Genomic DNA, 27,388 nt, shown 5'->3' on the forward strand with positions numbered 1-27,388 from the left:
TATGCAAACAAAAACTTTTATTTTGTATGCGATTAATCGAGATTAATTGTTTGACAGTAGTAATATATATATATATATATATATAATTTCTGAATAAAAATGTTTCTTGTTTCTTCTGTCTTATTTGGTTAAATAATTTGTATATATTTTACCTGTCTGTATTTCTGTAATATAGAATAACCTGTAATAGACAGGTTTTATTTTATTTTAAATATATATGTATTAACACAAGGTCATATAAAATACACAGTCATTGAAAATTATGGGACAGGGTCAAAGGTAATGCAACACCACACCCAGAATAGTTAAAAATGTTTTTTAAATGTTTATAAACTGTACTGTACACTGTGCATCAGGGTTAACTAAACAGAATTAAATATGCGCAAGCACAAGGTCCTGAGGGAACAAAGAACAGATTTCCTCAAGTAATTCAGTTTCAGAAATAACACATTAGAAGGGCATATTTCTTTATTCCCTGCAAACTGATCCCTTGATATTTCCCTTTGCAACATTTTGTAGCTGTTAAAATCATTTTAAGATATTCTTGCTGGCGTTTGCTTCAATATTCCTCAAATTACAGAGCGTTATGGAAAAAGGCAGCCTGTTTGATTAGAAATAATTAATAACAGTAGAATTCTGCTTTCCCAACGGCTTACAGCTCTGCTGTGCATTCATATGCTGGGTGAATACCGACAACTGTATTTGCTTTTAGGATTTGCCCTCACTGCAATGTCTGGTTTATCTCCGCAGGTTGTGAGTGTCGGCAAGCATGTCAAAGGCTACCATTACATCATGGCAAATTTGGTGAGCTAAATTGTATTCCTTTATTGCCTTATTCTCCCTGTCAGCTTGTCCTCCTTTCATATTCTGTTTTATCTCTTACTTTCTACATATTCCTCTCCACTCCACTGGTCTCTCTCTCTCTCTCTAGATGTCACGGCCTCTCTGTCTCCTGCCCTCCCTCGTTCTTTTTCTTTCTTAATCCTCGCTTTTCTTTAAGCAAGATACGTCAATTTGAGAGACTAATTCGTATTCCAGTGTGAGCGGTAGTGACAGTGTTTTAATGATGCTGGGAGCTGCAGAGCGTGCTCTCTCTCGCTGCTCTCTGGCTGTGCATGGAATTGGCTCACAGAGGCGAGCTGGATATGAATGTTTGTGGAATTTCTCTTATCGTAGCGCTGCATTGCCAACTGCATTTTAATAATCTCTCTTTCCCCCCCTCTCTCGCTCTCTGTATTTCTTACTCTTTCCCCTTCTTTGCTCTGGCAGGGTTTTAAGGACATAAATCTGGAGCGTTTCATGCATGGGGGAGCCAATGTGACAGGCTTTCAGCTGGTGGACTTCAGCAATCCCATGGTTATTAAACTCATGCAGCGATGGAACAAGCTGGACCAGCGCGAGTATCCCGGCTCCGACGCTCCTCCCAAGGTACCGTCTCATGGTCCGGTCCAGTGTGGAAGCACTTTGAAGTCAGATAAATTAGCATAAATGCATAAACGCCCTGTTTGAGTCCCTCCAGCCACTTTGAGAAACCACTCGAATCTCCAGAATGAGTCTGATGATCACATCCAGTGGTTTTATAAGCGTGTGTCAAGGTTAAGTAAGGCAGAAAGACATTTTGGATGAATGGGTCAGCGTAAGGAAAAAATGTAGGATGGATGGATGATAGATGGATGGATGATGTAACCAAGGAAGGGAGAATGTTGGATGGTAGAAGGGAGAAAGGAAGAATGGATGGATAATGTCAGTAAGGAAGGGAGAAAGGATTTGTGGAAGAAAGTAAGGATGGATAGATGGATGGATGGATGGATGGATGGATAAGGAAAAAGAAAGCATGGATAGAGGGATGGATAGTGCAAGGAAGGAAAAAAATATAGGTGGAAGTATGGAAGAAAAGATGAAAGAAAGGGAGGATGGATGGATGGATGAAAGGAAGGATGAGTGGGTGGAAGAAAGGAAAGATGGATGATATGGTAGGTGTATGAAAGGAAAAGTTGGATGAATAATGTAAGCAAAAAGGATGAAAAAATGTGTGGAAGACGGGAATTAAAGAAAAGAAATATAGACAAAGGAAGGGATGGATAGATGGGTTTAGGAAGGAAAGAAGGAGGGAATGAAGGATGGAAATAAAGAAATATAGACAATTGAAAAAAGAAGGGATGGTGGAAGAAAGAAGAATGGGTGGGTGGAAGAAAAAGGATGGATGGAAGGATAGATGAAGGAAGAGAGAAGGGTGAATGTGAAGTATGATTTGATGTGGGTGTTGGGTTTTAGAAATGAAGGAAGGAAAGAAAGGAATATAGACAGGAAAAGGGAAGGGATAGATGGATGGTGGAAGAAGGAAAGCAATATAGATGAAGGAAGGAAGGATGAATGGATGAAAGGATGGGTAGATGTGAGTGGATGGGTTTGTGGAATGAAGGAAGGAAAGAAAGAAAGAAATGTAGATAAAGGAAAAATGAAGGGATGAGTGGAAGGAAAGAAATATAGACACAAAAGGGATAGGGAGGATAGATGGGTTTTAGGAAGAAAGGAATGAATGAAAGATGGAAAAAAGAAATATAGACAGCTGAAAAAGGAAGGGATGGAAGAAATTAAGATGGGTGGGTGAAAGTATGGATGGATGGAAGAAAAAGGATGGATGGAAGGATAGATGAAGGAAGAGAGAAAGGATGAAGTATGAATGGATGTGGGTGGTTTGGTTTGTGAAATGAAGGAAGGAAAGAGAAATATAGGCAAAGGAAAAAAGGGATGGATGGATGGATGGAAAGCAATATAGACGAAGGGAAGGATGAGTGGTTGGGTTAGTTGAAGGAAAGAAAGATAAATAGAAGGATAGACGAAGGAAGAAAGGAAGGCTGGATACAGTAGATGTGAGTGGTTGGGATTGTGGAAAGAAAGAAATATAGACAAAGGAAAATGATGATGTAGAAGGAAGGAAAGAAATGGAGACAAAAGTAGGAAGGGAGGATGGAAGGTTGGGTTTGTGGAAGAAAGGAAAGAAGAATGGATTGGAAGGATAGATGAATGGAGAAAGAAGGGAAGAATAATCTTGGTGGTTTAGTTTGTAGAAATAAGCAAAGAAGAAATTATGGATGGAAGGAGAGATGAAGGAAGAAAGGATGAATGGATGGAAGGATGGGTTGATAGAATAAGAAAAGAAAGATAGAATGGCACATATGCACAGAAATATAAACTGCACATTTTATACCAGAACTGGAATATCAAAAACAAGAGTCCCGAAGGCACCGCCTAGTGAGGACACACCTTCTCCAGGGATCAATCCGTGTGTTTTTAGGGATTAGGGGATGCACAGGGCATTAGCCGGAGTGATTCAACTGCAACTACTGCAGTACTTCCTTTCTGTCCTGCGGGAGTCAAAAGATAGTCCCGTTATCTTTGATAATTATTGTCGGGCCATGAAACGGTGGGTAGACTCAATTTAAAAACATTGCCTTAAAGGGATAGTACACTAAAAAATGAAAATCCTCTAATTATTTACTTTATGAGAGTCATTCATTTCTGTTAAATATATATACACAGTGACCACTTGAGTTCTTTAAAAATTACCAAAAAAGTCAAAATGAGAACCGGAGCAGTTGAATTCATAAACAAATCGTTCAATCCAATTTCTGAAATTTGTTTATTAAAAAGATTCTGTTCAGAAGATTGAGTCATTCACAAATCAGACTGATGTGACTCAGCAGTGACCTAAATTTCTTCACATTCTTCACAAAAGGGCTTTTAAACTGTATTATGGTGCTTTTATAACCATTCAAAAAATTGGGGTGAGTAAGATTTTTTTTTATTGAAAGAAATTAATACATTTATTCAGCTAGGACAAATTCAATTGATCAAATATGACCATAAAGACATTTATTATGTTTCAAAGTAAATGCTGTTCTTTTTAACTTTCTATTATTCAAAGAATCCTACAAAAAAAAAACATTATCATAATATTAGGCTGCGCAGTTGTTTTCAGCATTGATAATAATAAGAAATTAGCACCAAATTAGCATATTAAAATATTTCTGATGAATCATGTGACACTGAAGACTGGCTAAAAAAAAATCAGCCTTGCCGTCTCAGGAATAAATTAGATTTTAAACTATATGAAAACAGAAAACCATTATTTAAGCTGCAGTAATAGTTCACAATATTGTTGTTTTACTGTATTTTTGATTGAGTAAATGCAGTCTTGGTGAACATAAGAGACTTCTTTTAAAAACATTAAAAAATCTTACCCACATTTTTGAATGGTAGGGTACATACATACAGAAAAACAATAGCATTCAGGTTTGAAATGACATGAGGGTAAGCATATAATGACAAAGAAATATATATATTTTAGATGAACTATCCCTTTAAATACCTATTTCAAACTCCCTCTGTCATTCCATCTCTTGCTCCCTGTATGCCATTGTAGCCCACGGTCTTTCTGTGTGTTTTGTGTTGTGTTTGTAATGGTACAAAGAGTCCCAGCTCTTACACTAGAAATCTGCTGATGGAATACCAAAAACCCTCTCACAGCATGGCCAGAGTGGCTTCTTTCAACCGTCAACCATCAAGCAAGCGGGACATTCTGAACACACAGGGGTATTTTTCCTGTAACAGTGTGCATATATGTACGTTCAGCTCAGATGACCTCGTCTGACTCAGTGTGATGAAACAAACCACATCAGACTCTCTAAAATAGCAATAAGAAACACAACAGCAGATTAAAAACAAGGGCACGAAGCATCAGGCCTCTGAAGGACACGCGCGTGTTTCCTTTGTAAAAATACCGTGCGTTGCCTGCAGTGATTCATTCTGTGCCGCTTTATCTCAGCGAGACAGAGAGAAAGAGCACAAGCCACTTATTGGTGCAATCAGGGCAGCCTCCGATAGCAGCTGACCGGCCCTCCCCCCACTTCCACCCACCCACCAGAGACTGAAGCGCCTCACAGCGACTGTGTCAGAGCTCACTGATTTCACATGCTCTGTCTGCTCCTAATATGTGCAATGACAAGCATGTGCTCTCCTCTTTTTCTCTTGCTGTTTTTGGTTTGTCAATTGCTCTGTTTTTGTTTTTGTTTTTTTCCCCCTTTGATGCAGCTGCAAAACACAGACCACTGTCCCCTGTGATTCCACTTGGATGTCCTCAGCTCATGAGGACGCCAGCCCTTACAAATGGCATTCATTAGTGTAAACCTAATATAGTCAGGTTGATTGACTCATGTTTAATAAACAGCATTTTGGTATAGTACAGACACTGAAGTGAATATGCAAAGCACTTATAAATAACATTATGCTGGAGTAACTGATTCTGATTGGTCAATTGCCATATTCTTCTGCAGTGGATTTTTTTTTTTGCACAGTGACTACTAAACAGTTTAATTGACAGGCACTTTTCTGTATATGTGGACACTGGTTAGTTAGTTTCACATTTCATATATATATATTCAAAAATTTGGGGTTGCTTTTTATGTTTTTGGAAAGAGTTTCTTCTCACCAAGGCTGCATTTATTTGATCAATACATTCATATTGTAAAATATTAATACAATTAAAAGATTGTTCTTTATTTCAATATATTTTAAAATGTAATTTATTCCTTAGATGGCAGAGCTGCATTTTAAGCAGCCGTTACTTCAGTCTTATAGGTCACATGATCTTTCACAAATCATTCTTAGTTGCTAATTTGGTGCTGAAAAAAATTCTTCTTAGTAACATTCAAAACATTTTTGCTTCTTAATGTTTTTGAAAACTGTTTTATGGCCACTTTTGATTAATGTAATGTGTCCTTGCTGATTAAAAGTAAGAATTTCTTTTAAAAAATCCTTCTGACCCAAGTGTGTGTGTGTGTGTGTGTGTGTGTGTGTGTGTGTGTTTATATATATATATATAAACGTAGTATAATATAAAAAGAATATTTTTTACATTTCAAATGCTATATATTAACAATATGTAATGTTTTATGAAAAAAATTAATTAAAGAAGAATAGTATATTTATAGGTTAGCTAGAAATTTAGAGATTAACATTTAACTAGATTAATCAAATGTATTGTCATTTCATGATACCTAATGAACTAGCCAGGTAATGTTTACAATATGAACCTTTAAAGCAGCACTGAAGTGTTACTGAAGTGTACTGACCTTTCCATGACCCTCTGTTTCTGTAGTACACTTCCGCTCTGACATATGACGGAGTGATGGTGATGGCAGAAGCCTTCAGGAACCTCCGCAGACAGAAGGTGGACATCTCCCGCAGGGGCAATGCCGGAGACTGCCTGGCCAACCCTGCTGCCCCCTGGAGCCAGGGCATCGACATGGAGCGCACACTCAAACAGGTCACATGCACAGATGAGCAAATGCAGGCTTTATATGAGATGGGGAAGAAGTGCTTTGTGCAGTGTTTCAATGGGAAGAAGACAGAAATAAATGTGGAAAAACAAGGCTGTGAGGTGACAGAGGGCTGAGGCTGAACAGAACAGTAATCGACGATCTGAAAAATGCGAAATGCCCAAATTTGAATCGATGGAAGGTAGAAAATGACAGGGGAAATGGAAAGGTGTAATAGAGGAAACTATAAGGATATAGAAAGCTAGAACCAAAACAGGAGAGAGTGGCACAAAACAAGACGGATAGAGACACAGTGAGAGCAAGAACGATGTGAAATGTGTGCCAAATGTTTAAAAGCACAAACTGTTCTCAGACCCCAACAACCCACCTCACAAACAAATACATAAAAAAACATGGATTAGTATTCAATAATACTTGATATTTACAGTACTATGTAAATACTGTCACAGTAATCTAAAAAAACAGAGCTCATATATGCATCAGTGATTAGGACGTGCTTGTCAAACATGTAAAAATACTATAAATAACTAAATCATGAGTGTTTTATCAGCAGGAAATTACTTAATTGCTTTTAATTATACACAGATAGATAAGAAATACATTTGAGTTTATGTCTCTCACATTTAACATGCTCTGCTGCCTCATCGCTAAAAAAGTCCGGGCAGAATTTATGATCCTTTTGTGTATTTATATTTAGTCCTGATGCAAACTCAAGAGTTTAGTTGCTGATGATTTGGCTCCACTGAATATATTGCATTGGTTTTCAGATTTTTTTATTTTTGTTCATGGTTAAAAGGATTTTGTGTGTATTTTAGATGGACCCCTGTTTGAGAAACACTGGTGTAGGGTAATAACTCCAGAAGAAAGAGATGTTAAAGTTCAAGAAAGCAAGTGAATGTGTAAATGAAAGTGTTTCGAGGTGCTTTGCAGTGGTTGGATAACCTGTAATTACATTGTTAATCACTGCAATCCAGGTGCGCCTCCAAGGATTAACAGGAAATGTCCAGTTCGACCACTACGGGCGCAGAGTCAACTACACTATGGATGTTTTCGAATTAAAAAGTAACGGCCCCAGAAGGGTAAGAAGTCATTCTTGTATCAAGCATTGGTAGTTATTCCACTTTGATATTGTATGTCTGACTTAAAAAGTGCTTGTCTGGGTGTTTTCTGTCTAGATTTATCTTTGATTCTGAGAAAGCGTAATCAGGCTTTGCTTTTGGTCTGTCTCTCTACATCTGTCGAGTGTCATTTCGGTGTAATTCATTGTCTTTCTTGATGTGCTTAACGCTCTGTGCTTCACTTGATGCAGCTGTTTCTGCGAGAACAATCCCAGGAGACCCTGATGAGTCTTTATTATTTTATAGTCAGCGTTTTCTGTTGTACAATGTAAAATCTTGAAAGTCTCTTACAGAACTTCACCACCGCATTCCCATTTCATGCATTTATGGATCTCTTTACATGGTGAAAATCGTGTTTTACAGCCATTTTATCTGCCTTATAAACCCATATGAATCATTAAGACTAACACAAATGATGGATGATCATTTTTACAGAAACGGTCGTTATTTCTACTCTGGCACCAAATCTCCCACACAGTATTTCCTGTGAGACAGTGTTTTCTCTACCCACGTTAGCTGACGGAGCAAGTGGGCTATTTGACAAGCAGGCTTTGACCGTCATGCCCCTGTGGGATTGTGGGAAATCAAATGAATAAATCTGTTCAAATTATATTTAGCTAAGAAACAGTCTCAGTGTGAGGGACATAAAAATGAGTTTGATTTATGATAAATATTGATAAATGATTTATTTTCAAATAGTCTGTTCTCAGCCTATTTGCAAAATTGTAGTTAATTGCAACCAAATGTACAGTTTTTAAATAATGCACAAAGTTTGGCTTTGAATGGTCTGGTGGTTTTAGCAGCAGAGCCATGTACGTACCGTAAAGTCTCGTGTCACACACCTTCTTCTAAAGTTATGGCGAGCCCTCTGCCTCTGGCGTGCTTTATGGAGTGTGGCGGCTCCTGGCTGCTGTTGAGCAGTGCACCAGAGGAAGAGTGATGGGAAAAGGAAGAGGAGGGGAGCACAGGAACGAGCCGCCAGGGGTGCCATTGGCACTCATTTATCAGCTGGTCGTGAGCCTCACTTTAGGCAGATGCTGTAACCTGGCTCTTCTTTTTCCCGTTCATCTGGGTCTCGTAAGGACACGGGCACACACCGCTGCTCGCATCTCCTCAGCCTGACAGTTTATCAACCCACAGCAGAATGTTACACGCGGTGACACCGTGCTCTTAAACCACAAAAAAATAACAACATTCGTCTTTATCATCTACATAAACACTTATAAATTCAGCAATGTTTGAAATAAGACAAAGTAAATCTATCAGTCGTAGACACAATACACTTATATTGAAGATACACTACCATTCAAAATTTGTGTTAGTAATATTGAGAAATCGTTACAATAAAAAAAAAATCAGTTTTCTATTTTTAAAATGCAGTTTATATGATGGAAAAGCATCATTTTCAGCAGCCATTACTCCAGTCAAGAAACATTTGTTTTTATTATTGTCAGTGTTGAAAACAGTTGTTTTGCTGAATATTTTTCTGGAAACAGTGATACATTTTTTTTTTCAGGATTTTCTGATGAATGAATAGAAATATAAATATTTTGTACTATTCTAAATATCTTTACTGTCACTTCTAACTAGTAAGTATTAATTTCCTTTTTTAAAAATCTGATCCTAAACTTTTAAAATGTAGTGTACTTTCTCTGAAACAAGTCTTAAATGGATAGTTTAGCCAAAAATGAAAATTGTCATCACTCACCTCTTGTCGGTCCAATCCCATATGACTTACTTTCTTCTTTGAAACCCAAAAGAAGATATTTTAAATGTATTTTTAAACCTTTTTTGTCCTTAAGATGAATGTGAATGCCAAAAGTGTAAAGATGAAAAATAAATAGTTTAGCCGGGAACACTTTAGTACAGGGACTGATTCTCACTATTAACTAGTTGCTTATTAGCATGCCTAATATTAAAATATTGGCTGTTTATTAGCACTTATAAAGCACATATTCTGCATGACCATATTCTACATCCCTAATCCGCCCCAATACCTAAACTTAACAACTACCTTACAAACTATTAATAAGCACCAAATTAGGAGTTTTTGAAGCAAAAGTCGTAGTTAATGGTTTGTTAATAGCGAGAATTTGACCTTAAAATAAAGTGTGACTGTTTAGCATTCAAAATTTGTGTTAGTAATATTGAGAAATCTTGTTACAATAAAAAAAAAAATCAGTTTTCTATTTTTAAAATGCAGTTTATATGATGGAAAAGCATCATTTTCAGCAGCCATTACTCCAGTCAAGAAACATTTGTTTTTATTATTGTCAGTGTTGAAAACAGTTGTTTTGCTGAATATTTTTCTGGAAACAGTGATACATTTTTTTTTTCAGGATTTTCTGATGAATTAATAGAAATATAAATATTTTGTACTATTCTAAATATCTTTACTGTCACTTCTAATTAGTAAGTATTAATTTCCTTTTTTAAAAATCTGATCCTAAACTTTTAAAATGTAGTGTACTTTCTCTGAAACAAGTCTTAAATGGATAGTTTAGCCAAAAATGAAAATTGTCATCACTCACCTCTTGTCGGTCCAATCCCATATGACTTACTTTCTTCTTTGAAACCCAAAAGAAGATATTTTAAATGTATTTTTAAACCTTTTTTGTCCTTAAGATGAATGTGAATGCCAAAAGTGTAAAGATGAAAAATAAATAGTTTAGCCGGGAACACTTTAGTACAGGGACTGATTCTCACTATTAACTAGTTGCTTATTAGCATGCCTAATATTAAAATATTGGCTGTTTATTAGCACTTATAAAGCACATATTCTGCATGACCATATTCTACATCCCTAATCCGCCCCAATACCTAAACTTAACAATTACCTTACAAACTATTAATAAGCACCAAATTAGGAGTTTTTGAAGCAAAAGTCGTAGTTAATGGTTTGTTAATAGCGAGAATTTGACCTTAAAATAAAGTGTGACTGTTTAGCACGGTTTAGACTAAATACTTTCTGCACATTTACCCATATGGGCAAGCTTGCATGTATTCATTTGCTCTCAATTAGGTCTGGAGTCTCATTCTCGTCCTTGTCCCATCTCCAGATTGGATACTGGAATGATGCTGATAAGTTGGTTCTGACCCAGGATCAAACCTTGCTTCCCAATGAAACGTCTGGCATGGAGAACAGAACCGTGATTGTAACGACTATCATGGTGAGTAGCAGCATTTCCTGAGACTTTATTTGCCATATTTTACAATAAAATAACTTGTGGTGTTTGTCCTTCATCTGAAAGCTTCCATATATCAAGAGCCCCTCTCATACACATGGTGAAAAAATGAAAATTTCTCAATGGCGATGAATTTCTTCATAACCTGCACACACAAAGATTCTGATCTGCAAACACTGCAGAAATTCACAGCTGCGCCGTGCTGTTCATCAAAGCGCATTTTCTCTCTGTCTGACCTGTCAGTCATACTGCTGTCCATTCAGATAACCCAAATGTTTTTACGTGTGCTGAATAGCATCTCTCAACAGTGCTGTCATGGCATCGTGATCATCTGCCTTTCTCACGTACTGTCAAAGTTTCCAGAACTGGTGTCTTGGACTCTGTATTTTGTTTTGTTCATTTTGTCAACTGTAATCTTATGTGTAAATTGAAACACTGCATGAATGGGACACATTCTGTATTACATTTTGGAGATCATAAATGACAGTATCGTCCATGTATATGCACTGATTCAAGGATGTAATGGGCACATAATTGCTAAATGCTAAGGTTTTGGAGTGTCGCACCTGAAGCCAAATCCTCCTCTTTTCAGCCCCTGGTGAGGAACCCCTTATTAAGAAACTGAACAGCTGATGGACTCTGCAGAGGTGAAATCAAGCGCTTACTGAAGCTCGGACAGACAGAGAGACAAATCAGAACTGAGGGCAAAAACATGGATGCTTCTACCTGAGCCAAAATAAAGCCACAATGAGAAATCAAGCCGTGGATGAAGACAAAGACAAGCTCTAATAAGCAACTCAATCATGAATGGAGAAGACCTGTAGAGTTGCCAGAATTTGAAAACTGGATGGACCCATGGAAGCCAAACAAAGTCTTTACTTTAGCATTCAAATCATGTGTATCGCAAACAGAAGGACCAGGTTTTGTATATATAGCATACTGTATATAAATTCATCATTACTGCCCCTTTGCATTCATTAAGACTTCTCAAAGCATACCATGGATATTCATAAGGAATTCTCATTTTCCCATTATGCTCTATACATTTTAAAGGGACAGTTCACTCAAAAAAAGAAAATGATCATTAGCTATATTTCCATCCACCTATTTTTCTGCGCATTTTGAGATATGCACATAAATTCTAAAAATGTGCATAAAAACTGAGTCTGATCAATTTTGTATCCAGTAAGAAAACATGCGCTTAAACTACGATGGAAACACTTTTACCAAATAAATTCCCTAATGCGCATTAAAAAAGTCATGTGACTTTGCAATGGGACAGCATAAAACTGGACCAACCAAAGGACCGATCTCACTGCACAGCATCTGAAATGCTAGTTTTGTCATTCTAAAATGCTTGAGCAAAGTCTCGTCAAAGTGCTTTGTTATAATTAACTTCCAGAACTGCGTTCCTAAACAGCAGGCTCCGAAAATAAGATAACATTACCACGTTTCGTCTGCGCACTCTGAAGCTCGTAATTTATTGTATTCGAACATTTTTATATACAGTGCCTTCTCCTACTGCAGCAAATTTTTTCTTCGTGATATTTACGTAGCGCAACTTAATCGGGAAGTGACGATTTTGTTCTCTTTAACTCACTGGATGGAAATGGTGCTTTATTCGCAAATGTTTTATGCGGAATTCCAATTTTGCGCATACGTTTAATTCGTAACTTTGGATGGAAACATAGCTACTGTTTGCTGATCCTCATCTTTCCAAACTTGCATAACTTTCTAATGTGGAACACAAAAAAGTTTTGAAGAATGTTCATGCTGCTCATTTTCCATACAATGAAGGTGGATGGGGACCAAAAAGTACCATGAATGCATCTTAAAAGCAGTCCAAATCACTTGTGTGCTGTATGCCAAGTCTTCTGACATTATAGAATAAAATTTGCTATTTGTATTCAATGCTATTTGTATTCAATTACAATTGAATTAATTCATATTAAATGGAAAATCTTGCTCTCAAAATCTTGGTTGGTTACCATTCACTTTAATCATGGAAAAGAGCAGCTTGGACATACAATGAAGGTGGATAGAGAATAGAGCTGTCCAACAAAAACATAATGACTTTGAAGACCACAGAATGAAATTTAACTTGGCCGTCATTCCCTTTCATTGTGTGAAAAAGAGCAGCTTGGACATTCTGACTAACTATCTCCTTTTGTGTTCCACAGAAGAAAGTCAGTCATGGGTTTTGAAACTCAGATGGTGTGTAAATGGGTTCCACTTTAGGTGATTTTTCCCTTTAAGTTTAAAGACTATGAGCAATGAAGACTTTTATGTGGTATTTGTAAGACATGATTTTGCATGCCTGCCTATACACCACCTCATGACACAAGAGTACAGAGACATTACCTGCTACAAATGCTAGATCCTTTTTATTTTTTTCGGTTTTTACCTGTAGAAAAACACTGACCAGGAACAACACTGCCCTGTGGTTGTAAAAAAGATTTTAGGAGAAGGTTGCATACTCATACATCAAACAAATTTGCGATGAAACAGATCTTCCGTTGACATTCAGTGCGGAGAGCTCTATTTGCTGTGTGTGAAATATTTAATTCTCCCTACTGGGCTTTCTGCCTTTCATCATTTTAGGCCAGCCATATGGCTTAGAAAATATTTGTAAAAGAGAAGCAGGTTTTCAGGATTTTTATGTAAATCTTCTGCCATCACCTTGTAAGTAAACATTTTTATTTGCTGCTGTATAGCACCTGTATTGTGTTAGAAATTGTTTGTTATGACAGTACATCATACTGATGACTAAAAATGACCGTTTGTTTTCATGGTGTGGCTTTTTCCTGCACAAATGTTCCTTTTTGTCCTCTGAACTGTGATCCCTTATACGCTTCAGCGATAGTATAGGAGCAAATTCTGTGTCGTTGCGTGTGACAGGTTTGCAATAGCAGTTTGCTGTTCAAATGTTGATAAAGGCATGCAATTGTAATAAATTGTGGTTGTGAATTTTATGGGTCAGTTATCGTTGCTTTGAATCATGTACAGCACATAGTGCACATTCTTTGTGCTTTATAGTATATTTTAATGCTTGGTTGAACACTTTGTTATGGTTTCATACATACACCCTTTCTTAAACGTTAAAACATTTATCCCTAAATGAAAATCCTTGGTTGTGATGGTCTTATGTGGGAGAAATTTTGACTCATGTCAATTTAAAACAAAAGCAATATGTTCTTATGGCTAGCATTTGAATAGCAAATCAATCAGCCACAGGCTAACATAATGACTGTAATTATCTTTAATACCACTTCTACAACAGCTTTATTCATCTATAACTACACTATACATCATATTTAGAATATAGAGTACAAATGAAATGTAACAACATGGAATGTAATCACTTTTACTTGTTTACAAAAGTGTGACATGTTGCCCATTGAAAGTACTTTGTTGTTTTGTTCATTCAGGAAGGGCCTTATGTAATGCTGAAGAAGAACTGGGAGATGTACGAGGGGAACGAGCAATATGAGGGATACTGCGTGGATCTGGCATATGAAATTGCTAAACACATTGGTTTCAAGTATAAGATCTCCATCGTGCCTGATGGAAAGTATGGAGCTCGGGACCCAGAGACAAAGATCTGGAACGGGATGGTTGGGGAGCTGGTGTACGGGGTAAATTATATTCCTCTTACTTTTTGCGATGTTCTGATTTATGCATGAGATTTATAGATGACATGCTTCTCAAAATCCTTCATCACTTGAATTAAGATTGTACACATTTTTTAAGGTTATACAAATTTTAAAGCACAGCCACCACAAAATCAGACTTTAAACCTCTTTTTACTTTTAGATCGTTCTGAGGTTAAATACAGATTTAAAATCATAGCAAGATATAGTTTAATAACAGTTAATCTTTAAAAATATAGGCATATACATAAAGCTAAATAGGAAATAGAACCGTTATCAAATAAACATGTGTCCTATTCTGTGTTCTAAACTCCTGAAACATTGGTGTCTCATATTTTAGAGAATTCAATTAATATTTTAGAGAATGCAATTCGGGAAAGAAATCAATCAAATCTCTATGTGTGTGAAAATATTCAGATGTAACCGCCTTGTAATCTTTAACATTTTCATAAGTAACTAATTTAATTACACATTTTTCTCAGTAACTGTAACAGATTACAGTTACATTTAACTTTTTGTAATTAAATTACGTAATTCCGTTACATGTAACTAGTTACTACTTATACTGCTTATACAGTACAAAAATGGAAATACTCAATGTATGGATTTTAAACATGCCTGATGAGAATTTGAGATATAAATCTAAGCAATTTTCATTGTAAACTTTTAGTTCTGTGTCTGGTGAACAGAGAAAAAAAGAAAGAAAGACCGACCTTTCAGAGGCTGATGTTTATTAATGAGCACTGCATACAGCCAGTGCTTGTCATCTTGTAGATTTTTGATGAGCACCAGAAAACACACAGCCCAAAAGTTTTTTTCTTCCTCTTGAAAGTGTCGAACAGTTATGAGAAACTTTAATTTCTTTTTTGGATTAGTCTTGCGCAGCCCTGCCAAGGTCTAAAGTGTCACTAAGTCACCAACAATAATCTAGTTTTTAGATTTACCATGCAGCAAAATGTGCAGCCCGACTTTAGACTCTACAGTTTTTTCTGTCTTTTGCTGTAAGCAAAATTTCTTTTTTTTTCTCTGCATTGATTAGTTTATCCTTCTCCCCCAAACCTCAGTATTAAGCCTCTTGGATTAACTCCTTGGATTTTTTGGCATTAATATGCAAAGCCTTGTTCAATTAGAGAAGTTATAAAATATGATGTGAGGAGAGGTGGGAATCGGCAGATTATGCTTTATTTTCTCATTTTATTCGCTCTTTTCTCCTCTAAGTATAATGTTGAAATATGAGATCTCAGCTTTGAATGCAAATATTTCGTGTTAGCTTATCCAATCAAATGGCTCAGTTAAAAAACTTAGCAATGCCATTATGTCTATTTTGCTTGTAAGCAAGCATATTTTGAAGTGATTATAACGGAATATAAAAATGCTTTTCTGTTGCTCTAGAAAGCGGAAATCGCTGTGGCCCCGTTGACTATTACTCTGGTCCGGGAGGAGGTCATTGACTTTTCGAAACCCTTCATGAGTTTGGGCATCTCCATCATGATCAAGAAGCCCCAGAAGTCCAAACCGGGCGTATTCTCCTTCCTGGACCCGCTGGCCTACGAGATCTGGATGTGCATTGTGTTCGCCTACATCGGCGTGAGCGTGGTGCTCTTCCTGGTCAGCCGCTTCAGCCCGTACGAGTGGCACACCGAGGAGCCCGAAGAGGGCACTGACGGTCTGCCTAGCGACCAGCCCCCCAATGAGTTCGGAATCTTCAACAGTCTCTGGTTCTCCCTCGGAGCCTTCATGCAGCAGGGTTGCGACATCTCGCCCAGGTCAGTAAACTCAATCCACTACTAGAAAACTGCTTAAGAGGTAAAAAATGTATATTGCAGTGGGAATTAATACAGTTATGATATGGTAATATCTGATACCTGAAATAGAGTCATTGCTGTAGTTTCCATAGTGATTTGATGACGAGTCTGAATTAAAGAACATGGAGGAGCAGCCAAGTGGGAGAACTTGCATTAACACTCGCTGTTTATTCATTGTATCTGCTTTGAATCTTTGGGGAGAGCGAGGAACAACCTAGTCACAAGCATCACTAAGAACGTTTACATGCACAGTTATAATCAAGCTACTGTGACTTTCTCACATATACACTACCATTTAAAAGTTTCAGGTGCCAGGTGTTTCTTTTAAAGAAATACTTTTATTCAGCAAGATTAGATTGACAGTAAAGTCTTTGTGACAAAAGATCTCTATTTTAAATAAATGCTGTTCTTTTGAACTTTCTATTCGTCAAAGACTCCTGGTTTCCACAAAATTATTAAGCTGCACAACCATTTTCAACATTGATAGTAACAAGGAATATTTATTGAGCAGCAAATCAGCATATTATAATACTTTCTGAAGGATCATGTGACACTGAAGAGTGGAGTAATGGCTGCAGAAAATTCAGCTTTGCCATCACAGTAATAAATTACATTTGAAAATACATAAAAATAGAAAATTCTTATTGTAAATTGTAATATTATTCACAATAGTGCCATTTTTCTTTATTTTTGATCAAATAAATGGCGAGCATAGAAGACGTCATTCAAAAACACACATCTTACAGCCCCTAAACTTTTGAACGGTAGTGTACATGACAATATTTTTTAAAAATTAAATACATTTTGAATGTCACAAATTGAATGGAGTGCATGTAAACATACTTATAGATATGGTCATATTCCATTTGTATGTGGCAAATGTCAGTCATAAAGGAGCAGTTCACCCAAAAAAAAACAAAAGAAAAAATAGTTGTTATTCCAGACCTCTCAAAAAGAAATACTTTGTGGAAAAATCTTGTCAATGAAGACCAATGTTGTTTTTGAACCCACTGACTTTCATTGTATGGACAAAAGCAGTTGAAACATTCCTCAAAATATCTTCTTTTGTGTTCCACAGAAGAAAGAAAGTCAAACAGTTTTTGAAAACAATAAAGGATGCCAGAATTTTCATTTTTGGGTGAATTATCCCTTGAACACGTTGTGCTCTATATTTACCGAATACATCACACTTTGTCTCTCCGGTTCCTCAGTAAGTAACTGAGGTGTCATTCCACTTTGCACCTTGATGAATTTTACCATCAGTGAAGCAAGTGGGGGGTCCGGGGTCCAGCGGAACAGTCCGATCGCTCATCGTCCCATTTGATGTTCACACATCGCCCGTCTGTCCTGCCGGCTAGTTCTCACAGGAGTCTCACAGGAAATGTGCTAGTCATTCATCGTTACTCTGTGTGGCACTTTGTTTTTGTTATTTGTCTCTTGCTCCTTCCTTCGCCTGCAGGTTTAACATCAGGCTCGCTCGCACCCCCACCCGCCCCCTCTTTTCTCTGTGTAATAAGCACCTGCATGACCACGATAGAGCTCTTTAAGAAGTGTTATCAAGAGAAGAGAAAAAAAACAGGCTTTATTTTTCAGCCCCCACCAGATAAGAAATCACTCATGACAGGCCAAGGGGAAGAGAAGAGCAGTAAAAAGCACAGCACATGGCGGAAGACAGCAGGTACTTAGAGAGCCGTCAAAACCATAGTGTCTGTCTCTTCTGCTCTATAGCCTGTACATCACAGCGCTGTAGAGGGCCTATGGTTTTGAAGAGGACCCATTTAGGACTTATAAGAATCATGCTTTCATCGTTTTTGCGTTGATGAGTTGAATGAGTTGGATAGGAGCCAATGATAAATTACGGAAAAAGCAGGAAAAAGCACTTCCCTTCATTTTCTTTAGTACATGCCATTAATTATCTTTAGTCAGCATGTGCCTTTACCTCAATGTTCTTGATTTAGACAAGATGACGCAGTTGCACAGCAGCGTTACCCGGGTGTCGGTACTTGTCCTTTCCTCCTCCTCCTCCTCTTCTTCTCTGTCTAATAGCCTACTGGTTATTCAAATGTGCAGATTTGCTGTCTTTTTCTTATGCACTTGATAGTTATATGCATATTTAACAGCTGAAGTGTGTAATTTTTCGACGTTAAAATACTTTCTCTTTTCCCACAGGACTGTACTGCCCTGCAGTAAAGTTTTTTTGTTTGATTTCATATTAATTTTCACATTCCATTTTCGTGGAGCATAGTGGAGCCAAACCCATTTGTCACAAGACAGATCATAGGCCAAGACAGGGGTTTTAATACTGGCGTCCATGAGATTTCCAGGGGCTCGTAAAGCAGGTGTTTAAGAGAGGGAGTTTGAGAGAAAAGTTCAAATATTTTACCATTTTTATTTTTATGCTATTTAACAATAAGAAATTTAAACCAAATCTGCACAATTATTTGTGGGGGAAAAAGTAGTAGTTTTTCCCTGTCGCTGGCCTTTTAGTATAGAAATAAAGATACACATTAAACTTCATGCAAAGTAAATGTTTTCTAGGTGATTTAATTTTGGGATCATCATGTTGTCTTCATAATATCACAATTATTACTTTTATCATAAAGTATTAATGAGTCTTTATACTGTACATGAAAATAATAGTTATAATTATTTGTTTCAGAATTAGATTAGAGTAATATTTGTTAACAACAGCAACACCAATAATAATAATTATTATTATTTGGGGGAAGTCGTGGCCTAATGGTCAGAGAGTCGGACTCGTAACCCCTTGAGCAAGGCACCGAACCCCCAACTGCTACCCGGGCGCCGCAGCATAAATGGCTGCCCACTGCTCCGGGTGTGTGTGTGTGTTCACTGCTGTGTGTGTGCACTTTGGATGGGTTAAAATGCGGAGCACTAATTCCAAGTATGGGTCACCATACTTGGCCACATGTCACGTCACGTCGCTCACTTTTTTTTAATTTTATTATTATTATTCTCATTTGAATTTAAGAATAAGTTACATTTTATGTTCACAGTACAGTATTACTGAGTCTTTATACGGAAATATTATTATTAATAATAATGATTGTTGTTGTTTTTCTTTCTTTTATTTCTAATAATAATAATATTCATAAATATTGTTATTACAAAATAATAATTGTTGCTGTTGTTTAGTTGAATTTCAAACCAGTTATTCAAATTTGAGATCATGTTGTCTTCTTACTATCACACTTATTGTTTTTCTCACACATTATTCATGGATTTTTATACAGGAAAATATATTGCTGCTTTTTAATTTTAGTAAGGAGATCATCAAAAAAAAAGTTTGAAAAGTTCTGTTCTAAGAGACTTGATTTCAGGTCTCTGTTATCTTTTATTATTTTTAGTGGTGCAGAAATTACACACTTCAACTTTGATTGTGTAATAACACTGTGCTCAATTTGAACTTGAATCCCCATCGAAATATTGATTCATAAACACAGCACTTCAGAGTGAGGCATTGATTGTGTCATTTTGAGTCATCTTATTTTAATACATTTCTTACAGTCAAGCTACAAGTAATTAATTCAGTTCCATTCAGCACCACTCTCTTCCATGTGTCCTCCTTGTTCACAGTTTCCACAGCGAGTAAAACAGTTTGTAAGGAAGATGATTGATGAGGATGATGTGGGAATGATGGGGTATGAAAATGCTGAGGGCGTTTTGTGTGATGGGGCCGGACAGGGTCATAACTCTCGCCTGTTTTCCCTGTCGTGTTTTTGGCTCAGGCGGGCTGGCAGGTGTCATCAGCAGACAGGTAGAGCAGCTTCCTGAGCCTCGGAAACAGCCAGCATCTGGCGTGTGCGCTATTGCAGTGGTTTTGTAGTTGTAATGCATGTAGGCAGCGGACCCTATCAGACCTGGGAAGATTAAAAAAAAACTCATTTTCAGATTCGAACACACACAGCCTCTGTGAATGAAGCCTCTTGAAATTGCATCATGGGGAATTAAGATATGCTAATGATAGTCATAGGTTCGGTATGCGGCGTGTAAGATTGTGTCGCGACTCAAAAAAAAACGTGTCGCAGCCCTTATATAAAACCTTTTCTTGAAGTGTCAAGTCCTTGAAGTGCTTCGCTTGCACTGACTGGGTAATATTTATTCGAGTTTGTGTGAAGCTGACGAATGTTGTCAAGGATTCTTGAGTTTGCAGGTGTAGCATGTACTTAACTGGATATGAAGAGGGGAGGGGATGTATGGAAGATTGATAAAAAAAAAAAAGCTATGATTTTCATTTTTCTCTGCAAATTGTCAAAGAACAATTTTCCTTTTCTTTTGCCTTCTTTGTCTCTCTCGATCCCCTTCTCTCTCTCGCTTTCTTCTTCTGCCCCTACTTTTGTATTTTATGGTCGATCTTGCTCCAATAATTGCCTCTATTCACTGACTTCTTTTATTCCTCAGATGGCTTGTAAATGATTGTAGGGCTAGGAAGAGAGAGAGATCATGGGAGTGATGTAAGGATATGATTGACTCACCAGGCCAGTGCTGTAACAGTAACGGAAATGAGAGAAAGGAGATTACGCTACCGCAGAGGAAGCTTTGCCCCAGGTTTTCGTCATGCCAAAATGATCATTTCAGCCCACAAATCATTTATCTACATAAGACACTCTGGGATAAAAGTTGATACCCTTGAACTGTAATTTCCTTTTGAGATTTATGACCATACACAGATGAAACACATCCCCAAAATAGCATGCGTTATGTGCTGCATTACAAGTAATACATGTGACGTAGTTAGATTACTTGTTTTCCAGTGAAATAACGCCATATAATATATGACCTTTTCAAATAAGATAACTTTTTTGTATTATGTAATTTATTTGCAGACAAGTGCAATTGAAAACCTCTCATTTTGGAAGCAATTGTGCTTATGACATGCATTGTAGAAGTTGATGGGTATTGTTCTAGACTAGAGAGTGTGTCATGCTTATCGGTGACGTTTGGATTTATTTTCGAAAAACTAATGGTGTTTTAGTAGAATCCAGTCAAGCTGGTTATTTGAAGTGGACGGAAATAACAATTTGGCTGTTGTCGCAGAGCAGCGGTAGATTTCTCTGCCCTTGAACACAGGTGCGGCCGTCCTAAATTTTGCTGTTGTCATGGCAATCAGTTCTTGTTTCTGTTTTGTTGTGCATGAAAATAAAATGGCCAGCTGTTAAGATGTTTTTGTCAAAAATGGTACAGAGAGATACATTGTTTCCTGTGGTTTTGATACTTGTGTAAATACACTCATTCTACTGTACATTAAGTCATGAAATGCAACTTTGAGGGGCTTTCTGACAGGGGTGGGTGCTAGGAGGTTCATGGAAATTAAGGAAAAGAAAAAGATTTTTCAAAAAGTGTTTTGAGGATAATGTTATATAACATTGATGTTAATATTATATGACATTTGGATTACAATTTCTTATACAGTGTAAATGAATTGTTGTACACGAAAATATAACCACTACCAAGTTTGATTTAGTAAATTAATACTTTTAGTCAACAAGTATGCATTAAATTGATAAAAAATAAATACTTTTCTGAACTTTCTATACATCAAAGAATCTTGAAAAAAATATATATCAGGGATTCCATAAAATGTTAAGCAGTTTTCAACACTAATAATATGAAGAAATGTCATAAAAATATTAGAATGTGTAATATAAGCACAACTAAAGCTGCTCATTTTATATGGAAGTGTAGCATATGACAATAAAAATTATTTTCACTTGAAAAAAAACAACAAATTCATTTATTTTTGTTGATTTAATAGGTATATATATATTTTATGTATTACTGTTCAAAAGTTTTTGTTAGTTTGTAATGTTTTTGAAAGAAGGCTTGCGCTAAAAAAAAATGCTGCCTTTGCAGTACATTGTGAAATATTGTTACCATTCAAAATATCTATTTTCAATTTTAATATATTTTAAAATGTATTTTATTCGTGTGATGGCAAAGCTGAATTTTCAGCAGCCATTACTTTCAGTCTTCAATGTCACATGATCCTTCAAAAATCATACTGATTTGGTGCTTAAGAAACATTTATGCATATTATCAGTGTTGAAAACAGCTTAATATTTCTGTGGTAGCATAGATTCCTTTTTTATTTTAGGAAGTGAGTTCCTGACAAGTGGATCATCATATTCAAGGATTCTTGAAATCACAACTTTTGAAAATTTCTGATATATAGCCTGTACTGTATGTGACCCTGGACCACAAAACCAGTCATCAGTAGCACAGGCATATTCGTAGCAATAGCCAACAATACATTGTATGGGTCAAAAATTATTGATTTTTCTTTTATGCCAAAAATCATTAGGATATTAAGTAATGATCATGTTCTTATTTTGATATTTTGTAAATGTAATACCCTATGGGCCAGTTTTACTACAACTTGTACTACGCCAAACCATCTTTTGGTGTTAAAATAGTACTGTCAGGATTTACTAAAGACGCGCAGTGAAGAATTAGCACTGAATTATTTTTGCGCCTGACCTTATTGAATATGCATTTCTAGGAGTTTACCTTTCAGACGCAAAATGTATGGGAGGAGACGGAGAGTATTCAAATGAATCACTCAACGCATTTTACTAACGTTTGCGCTCGTCCAATTACTGGCATTTAGCCATTATTTAACGCCCCCCAAAAAAACATGTCTTCAACTATTTTGCGTTCGAAATGGCTGCAATTATTGTTGCTGGAAGAGGCACTACAGAGATGAGAGAGTGCGTGGTAGAAGGGGGAGGATTTATCCACACGTATTAATTTATTTGGAAAGAATGCATTATCCGAACAAATCGTTTGCCAAGCCATCTTATTTTTAATTTGCTTCAGGAAATAAAAGACAGCTTGGAACCCTCATCTAGGAGTCACGCAATACCAGCTCTATCAAAAACTTATTGCAACCCTTCATTTTTTGGCCTCCGGTTCTTTTCAGAGTAGGCTACTGTGGCTTATTTATTTCTTTATTGTTTATTCGCGACTACGCTAATTTGCGCTGTGCTTGGTATATTGCGTTGATCGATATGTAAATGAGATGTTGCATCTGTGTTCTTTCATTTGTGCATTGTTAGTAAATCACCCGCAGAAATTTTCAGGCCCATCGGCGCTGTTTTGGAATTGCGCTCTCGCGCTAATTTGCCTTGTTTAGTAAAACTGGCCCTAAATATATCAAAACTTAATTTTTGATTAGTAATATCCATTGCTAAAAAGTTAATTTGGACAACTTTAAAGGCCATTTTCTCAATATTTAGATTTTTTATTTTTTTTATTTTTTGCAAATAGTTGTATCTCAGCCAAATATTGTCCTATCCTAACAAACCATAAATCAATGGAAAGCTTATTTATTCAGCTTTCAGATGATGTGTACATCTCAATTTCAAAAAATTTACCCCTATGACTGGTTTTGTGGTCCTGGGTCACATATGTCAATGCATACAAACCATGTTATGGGAATAAACACTTGATCACTTCCAATGTAAAAAAAAATACCTTTTATTCAGAGTGAGAAAAAGTTAGAGTGTAATGCTATTAGTTATGTTTTCTAATAAGTAACACGTTAAGGTTTCTTTAATTTTCAGGCCACACTGAGACATCCAGGCGTTTGAAGATGCCACATGCTGTATCTGACAACGACCGAGAGATAGAAATTGCTGCCAAATAGGAATGAATGTATTTTTAATGGGCTAATGTAAGAGTTTGCTTTTTTTTATTTTTCCAATTTGATCAGTAATGTGGAATGTGATTGTGAATGACTCTAGTCTCACGCATGGCGAAACTGATTTGCAGGTATTAAATCTTAATCAGAGCAGTTGAGAGGAAGCCATGAATAAATAAAATGCCAGAGGCTCACTGTGGCTCTGGGCAGTGACCTTTCCATTTATCTACGGCATGTCAAGGTCTCTCCGTTCCTTTCTCTCTCTGCGTCTCGCTTGCTTTCTCTCTGACTCCCTCCACAAATCTACCTCTGCTAACGTTTCAGAATGTAATTGAAATTCACCAAACATTCTCTCGCTCAAATACACACATGCTGATGTGTCCTCCTGGCTGGGAAATCTGCATAAAAGCGGCATAGTGAGTAATGCGCAGAGTTTCACTGACAGTAGCACATCCCATCTCGCAGCTCTAATGGCACTGCTTTGATAATGAGCTGCTTTGAGGGATAGTTTGCTTATTTTGTGCTTGTGTGTATGTGTGAAATCTACAGAGACAGTGTGATTCTTATCATTGAGCTGTGATCAGAGGATCTGTTTTACAAGAAATGACATTATGAGGACCAGAGAGAATTCTTGTTTGTTCATGGATCATATGTCTTTATGAATGATACTGTATGCCAAGCGGCAGGGCAGCGGAGCGGCCCGAGGGGTGACTCCCTGGTTTCGTGTCCACTCAATTTAGGTTCTTATTAAATTGGCTTTGTCTCATGAAGTCAAATCGATTAACCACGGTTAGCGTGAGCCCCGGTGCATCTGATCCTCAGACGTCACTGGGCTTGAATGTTGCGTCTGCATGCAGGTTAGAGACTAGCAGTGGATTTTAAGTTACACAATGTGCTCTGCTTCAAACCTCAGGTGGGTGATGGCCCGCTTTGAGTTCGTTCCTAAAAGCTAATTATGTTAACCACTGCGTCTTAATACAGAAATGTTTCCTTGACAGCAGAAAAAGAAGGACAGGCCTGCATAAATTTCGCATCGCCATCCTGTAAACTGGTTTGCATAATCAGGGTGAGGTGAGAATTTAAACAGTGTCGGCCGGGTTTTAGCACTTCGCCCCCTTCGTGATTGACATCCCTGCCGGCCCACTCTAAATAGCCAATCTGTCTTCATGGTAACCGGTCGGAGAGAGCTCCCTCTTAGTGGAGGAGACCCTCACCTACATGGAGTCAATTAAATGATCATTGCGGTGAAAGACTGTTTTGACAGGCTGTGTTTTATACTGTTAGCAACTGAAGATCTACAGTAGCTTCTGTAAGGTCACCATAGAGGAACTACTGCCTGGATACCTGAATTTAAAGAGGGAGTTCAGCAAGAAATCAAATTTTTGTTGATTATTTGTTAACTCACCATCATGTCATTCCAAATCTGTATGTTGTTGTTTTATCTGTTGAACTCAAAATGAGGATTTTAAATCTTCATGCAACTCTTTTCCAAACAAGAAGTTTATAGTGACCTCCAAAAACGAAAATATAACAACAAAAGCACAGTAAAAGTATTACAAATGCACCGATGAATAGATCATATTTTAAGTTATTGAATATGTCACCTATGGTGCAGGTTAGATGTTAAAAGTCATTGATTCTTACTTGTTGCTAGACCAAACCGGACCATATTTGATGGCAGTATATTTAGAGTTATAGATATTTTATAGTTATAGATATTTATAGTTATATGTTAAATGTGACTTATTTTCTTTGATGAAAAGAAAGTAAAACAGCATTTATTTAAAATAGATATCTTGTGTAACATTATGTATTTACTGTCACTTTTGGTCAATTTAATGCATCCTTCCTCAATAAAAGTATTCATTTCTTTAAAAAAAAATTACTAAACCCACATTTTTGAACAGTAGTGTACATGGAAAAATTACATCATACAGGTTTGAAGCAACATATTTAAATAAATTAAACCTTTACATCTTATTTTTAATATTTTACTTTCTTTTTCAATTATTTTAAAGCAGTAATTCTGTCTTTTTAAAGTTGACAAAACATTTCTCTCCTTTTCTCCTCCTGTTTTCCTCATTCCCTTTTCCCCAATGTTTTCCTTCCTTTTTTTAAATCAATGTTATCCTTTCTTTCATTGCTCTGTCATTCACCACTCCTTCAAACCCTCCTTGCATGGTCATTTTCCTCTCCACTCTCTTCCTTTCCGGCGGTGTAGGTCTCTATCTGGACGCATCGTGGGTGGAGTGTGGTGGTTTTTCACCCTCATCATCATCTCCTCCTACACGGCTAACCTGGCTGCCTTTCTCACTGTGGAGAGGATGGTGTCACCTATCGAGAGTGCTGAAGATAAACTCGCAATTGTGAGAAAAGAAGATTTAAACGAGTGATTCTGAGAAATAAAGTTGCAATTCTGAGAAAAAAAGTATATGTATATGCTAATATATACAACCATTTAAAAGTTTGGGGTCGGTATAATTTTTTTTAAAGAAGTATTTTATGCTCACTAAATGCCACATTTATTTGATCAAAAATACAGTAAAAACAGCAGTATTATGAAATATGAATTACATTTAAAATAACTGTTTTAATACTTAAAGTTTATTTCTGTGATGGCAAAGCTTAATTTTCAGCATCATTAAGTTAAGTTAACAACTTTATTAATCCCACAAGGGGCAATTAAAGGTCTTCAGTGTCACACGATCCTTCAGAAATTATTCTATTATACTGATTTGGTGCTCAAGAAACATTTGTTATTATTAATGATAAAAAAGATGTGCTGTGTAAAAAAATTGTGATTAATTTCTTTCCAGGATTCTTTAATGACTAGAAGGTTCAAAAGAACAGCATTTATTTGAAATGGAAATATGTTGTTACATTATAAATGTCTTTACTGTTGATTTTGATCAATTTAAAGCAGTGGTTCTCAAACTGGGGTACGCGTACCCCTGGGGGTACGTGAGATGATGGTGGGGGGTACGCGAACAAAATTCTGAGTTTTGGCATTCATTTAATTCTACCCCAACTTAAAGTAACATTAAAACCGAACATGTATTTCTAATGGAAAAAATGGGAGTGCCGTAAACGGTCAAATACATGATATCCAATCAGCTTACCTCATCTTTTGCGGTTTGCGGTGACTGCATCCACACAAGCGTGCACGTGATAGGATGCCTGCTGAATATGCTGCTTTAGCAAATCGCGCTGCTTTTCAAAGTATCTTTAAAATAGATCTTCACTTAATAGCATGAAGAGCAAATATTGACACGGACTGAGATCGATTTAAACTCTTCGATACAGACACACTCTGTGCATGTTATTGTTTCATTTTTAAGATACGAGCAAGAATGAACATTTCCCTGAATATACAAATGATGGCAAATGTGCCATTCATTTTTTACAACAGTTCAACATAAAAAAAAGGTAATGTTAAGTGAACATTTTACATTTTAAATGTAGCCTACATTTTAAACAGAATATTGTCATGTTTGTTCTATTTTGCAATGAAATAATAGTTCCAACAGGTAATGTTAAGTGAACATTTTACATTTGAAATGTAGCCTACATTTTAAACAGAATATTGTCATGTTTGTTCTATTTTGCAATGAAATAATAGTTACAACAAA

The 27,388-nt window shown here is 36.7% G+C and overlaps 1 protein-coding gene across 1 annotated transcript in view; it reads left to right on the plus strand.

The window, feature by feature from the left end:
• LOC107681140 (glutamate receptor 4-like) overlaps nucleotides 1-27,388 on the plus strand; it is a 105,082-nt gene that overhangs the window by 68,925 nt on the left and 8,769 nt on the right. The window contains exons 5-13 of the mRNA XM_016477315.1: nucleotides 751-804; nucleotides 1,270-1,428; nucleotides 6,161-6,328; nucleotides 7,316-7,420; nucleotides 10,519-10,629; nucleotides 14,073-14,279; nucleotides 15,687-16,060; nucleotides 25,981-26,148; nucleotides 26,994-27,022. Of these exons, the coding sequence (XP_016332801.1) occupies nucleotides 751-804; nucleotides 1,270-1,428; nucleotides 6,161-6,328; nucleotides 7,316-7,420; nucleotides 10,519-10,629; nucleotides 14,073-14,279; nucleotides 15,687-16,060; nucleotides 25,981-26,148; nucleotides 26,994-27,022 (1,375 nt within the window). The remainder of the gene's footprint in view (nucleotides 1-750; nucleotides 805-1,269; nucleotides 1,429-6,160; nucleotides 6,329-7,315; nucleotides 7,421-10,518; nucleotides 10,630-14,072; nucleotides 14,280-15,686; nucleotides 16,061-25,980; nucleotides 26,149-26,993; nucleotides 27,023-27,388) is intronic.

This window comes from Sinocyclocheilus anshuiensis, unplaced genomic scaffold (assembly GCF_001515605.1).
Source record: "Sinocyclocheilus anshuiensis isolate Anshui unplaced genomic scaffold, SAMN03320099.WGS_v1.1 scaffold412, whole genome shotgun sequence".
NCBI classification, from domain to species: Eukaryota; Metazoa; Chordata; class Actinopteri; order Cypriniformes; family Cyprinidae; genus Sinocyclocheilus; species Sinocyclocheilus anshuiensis.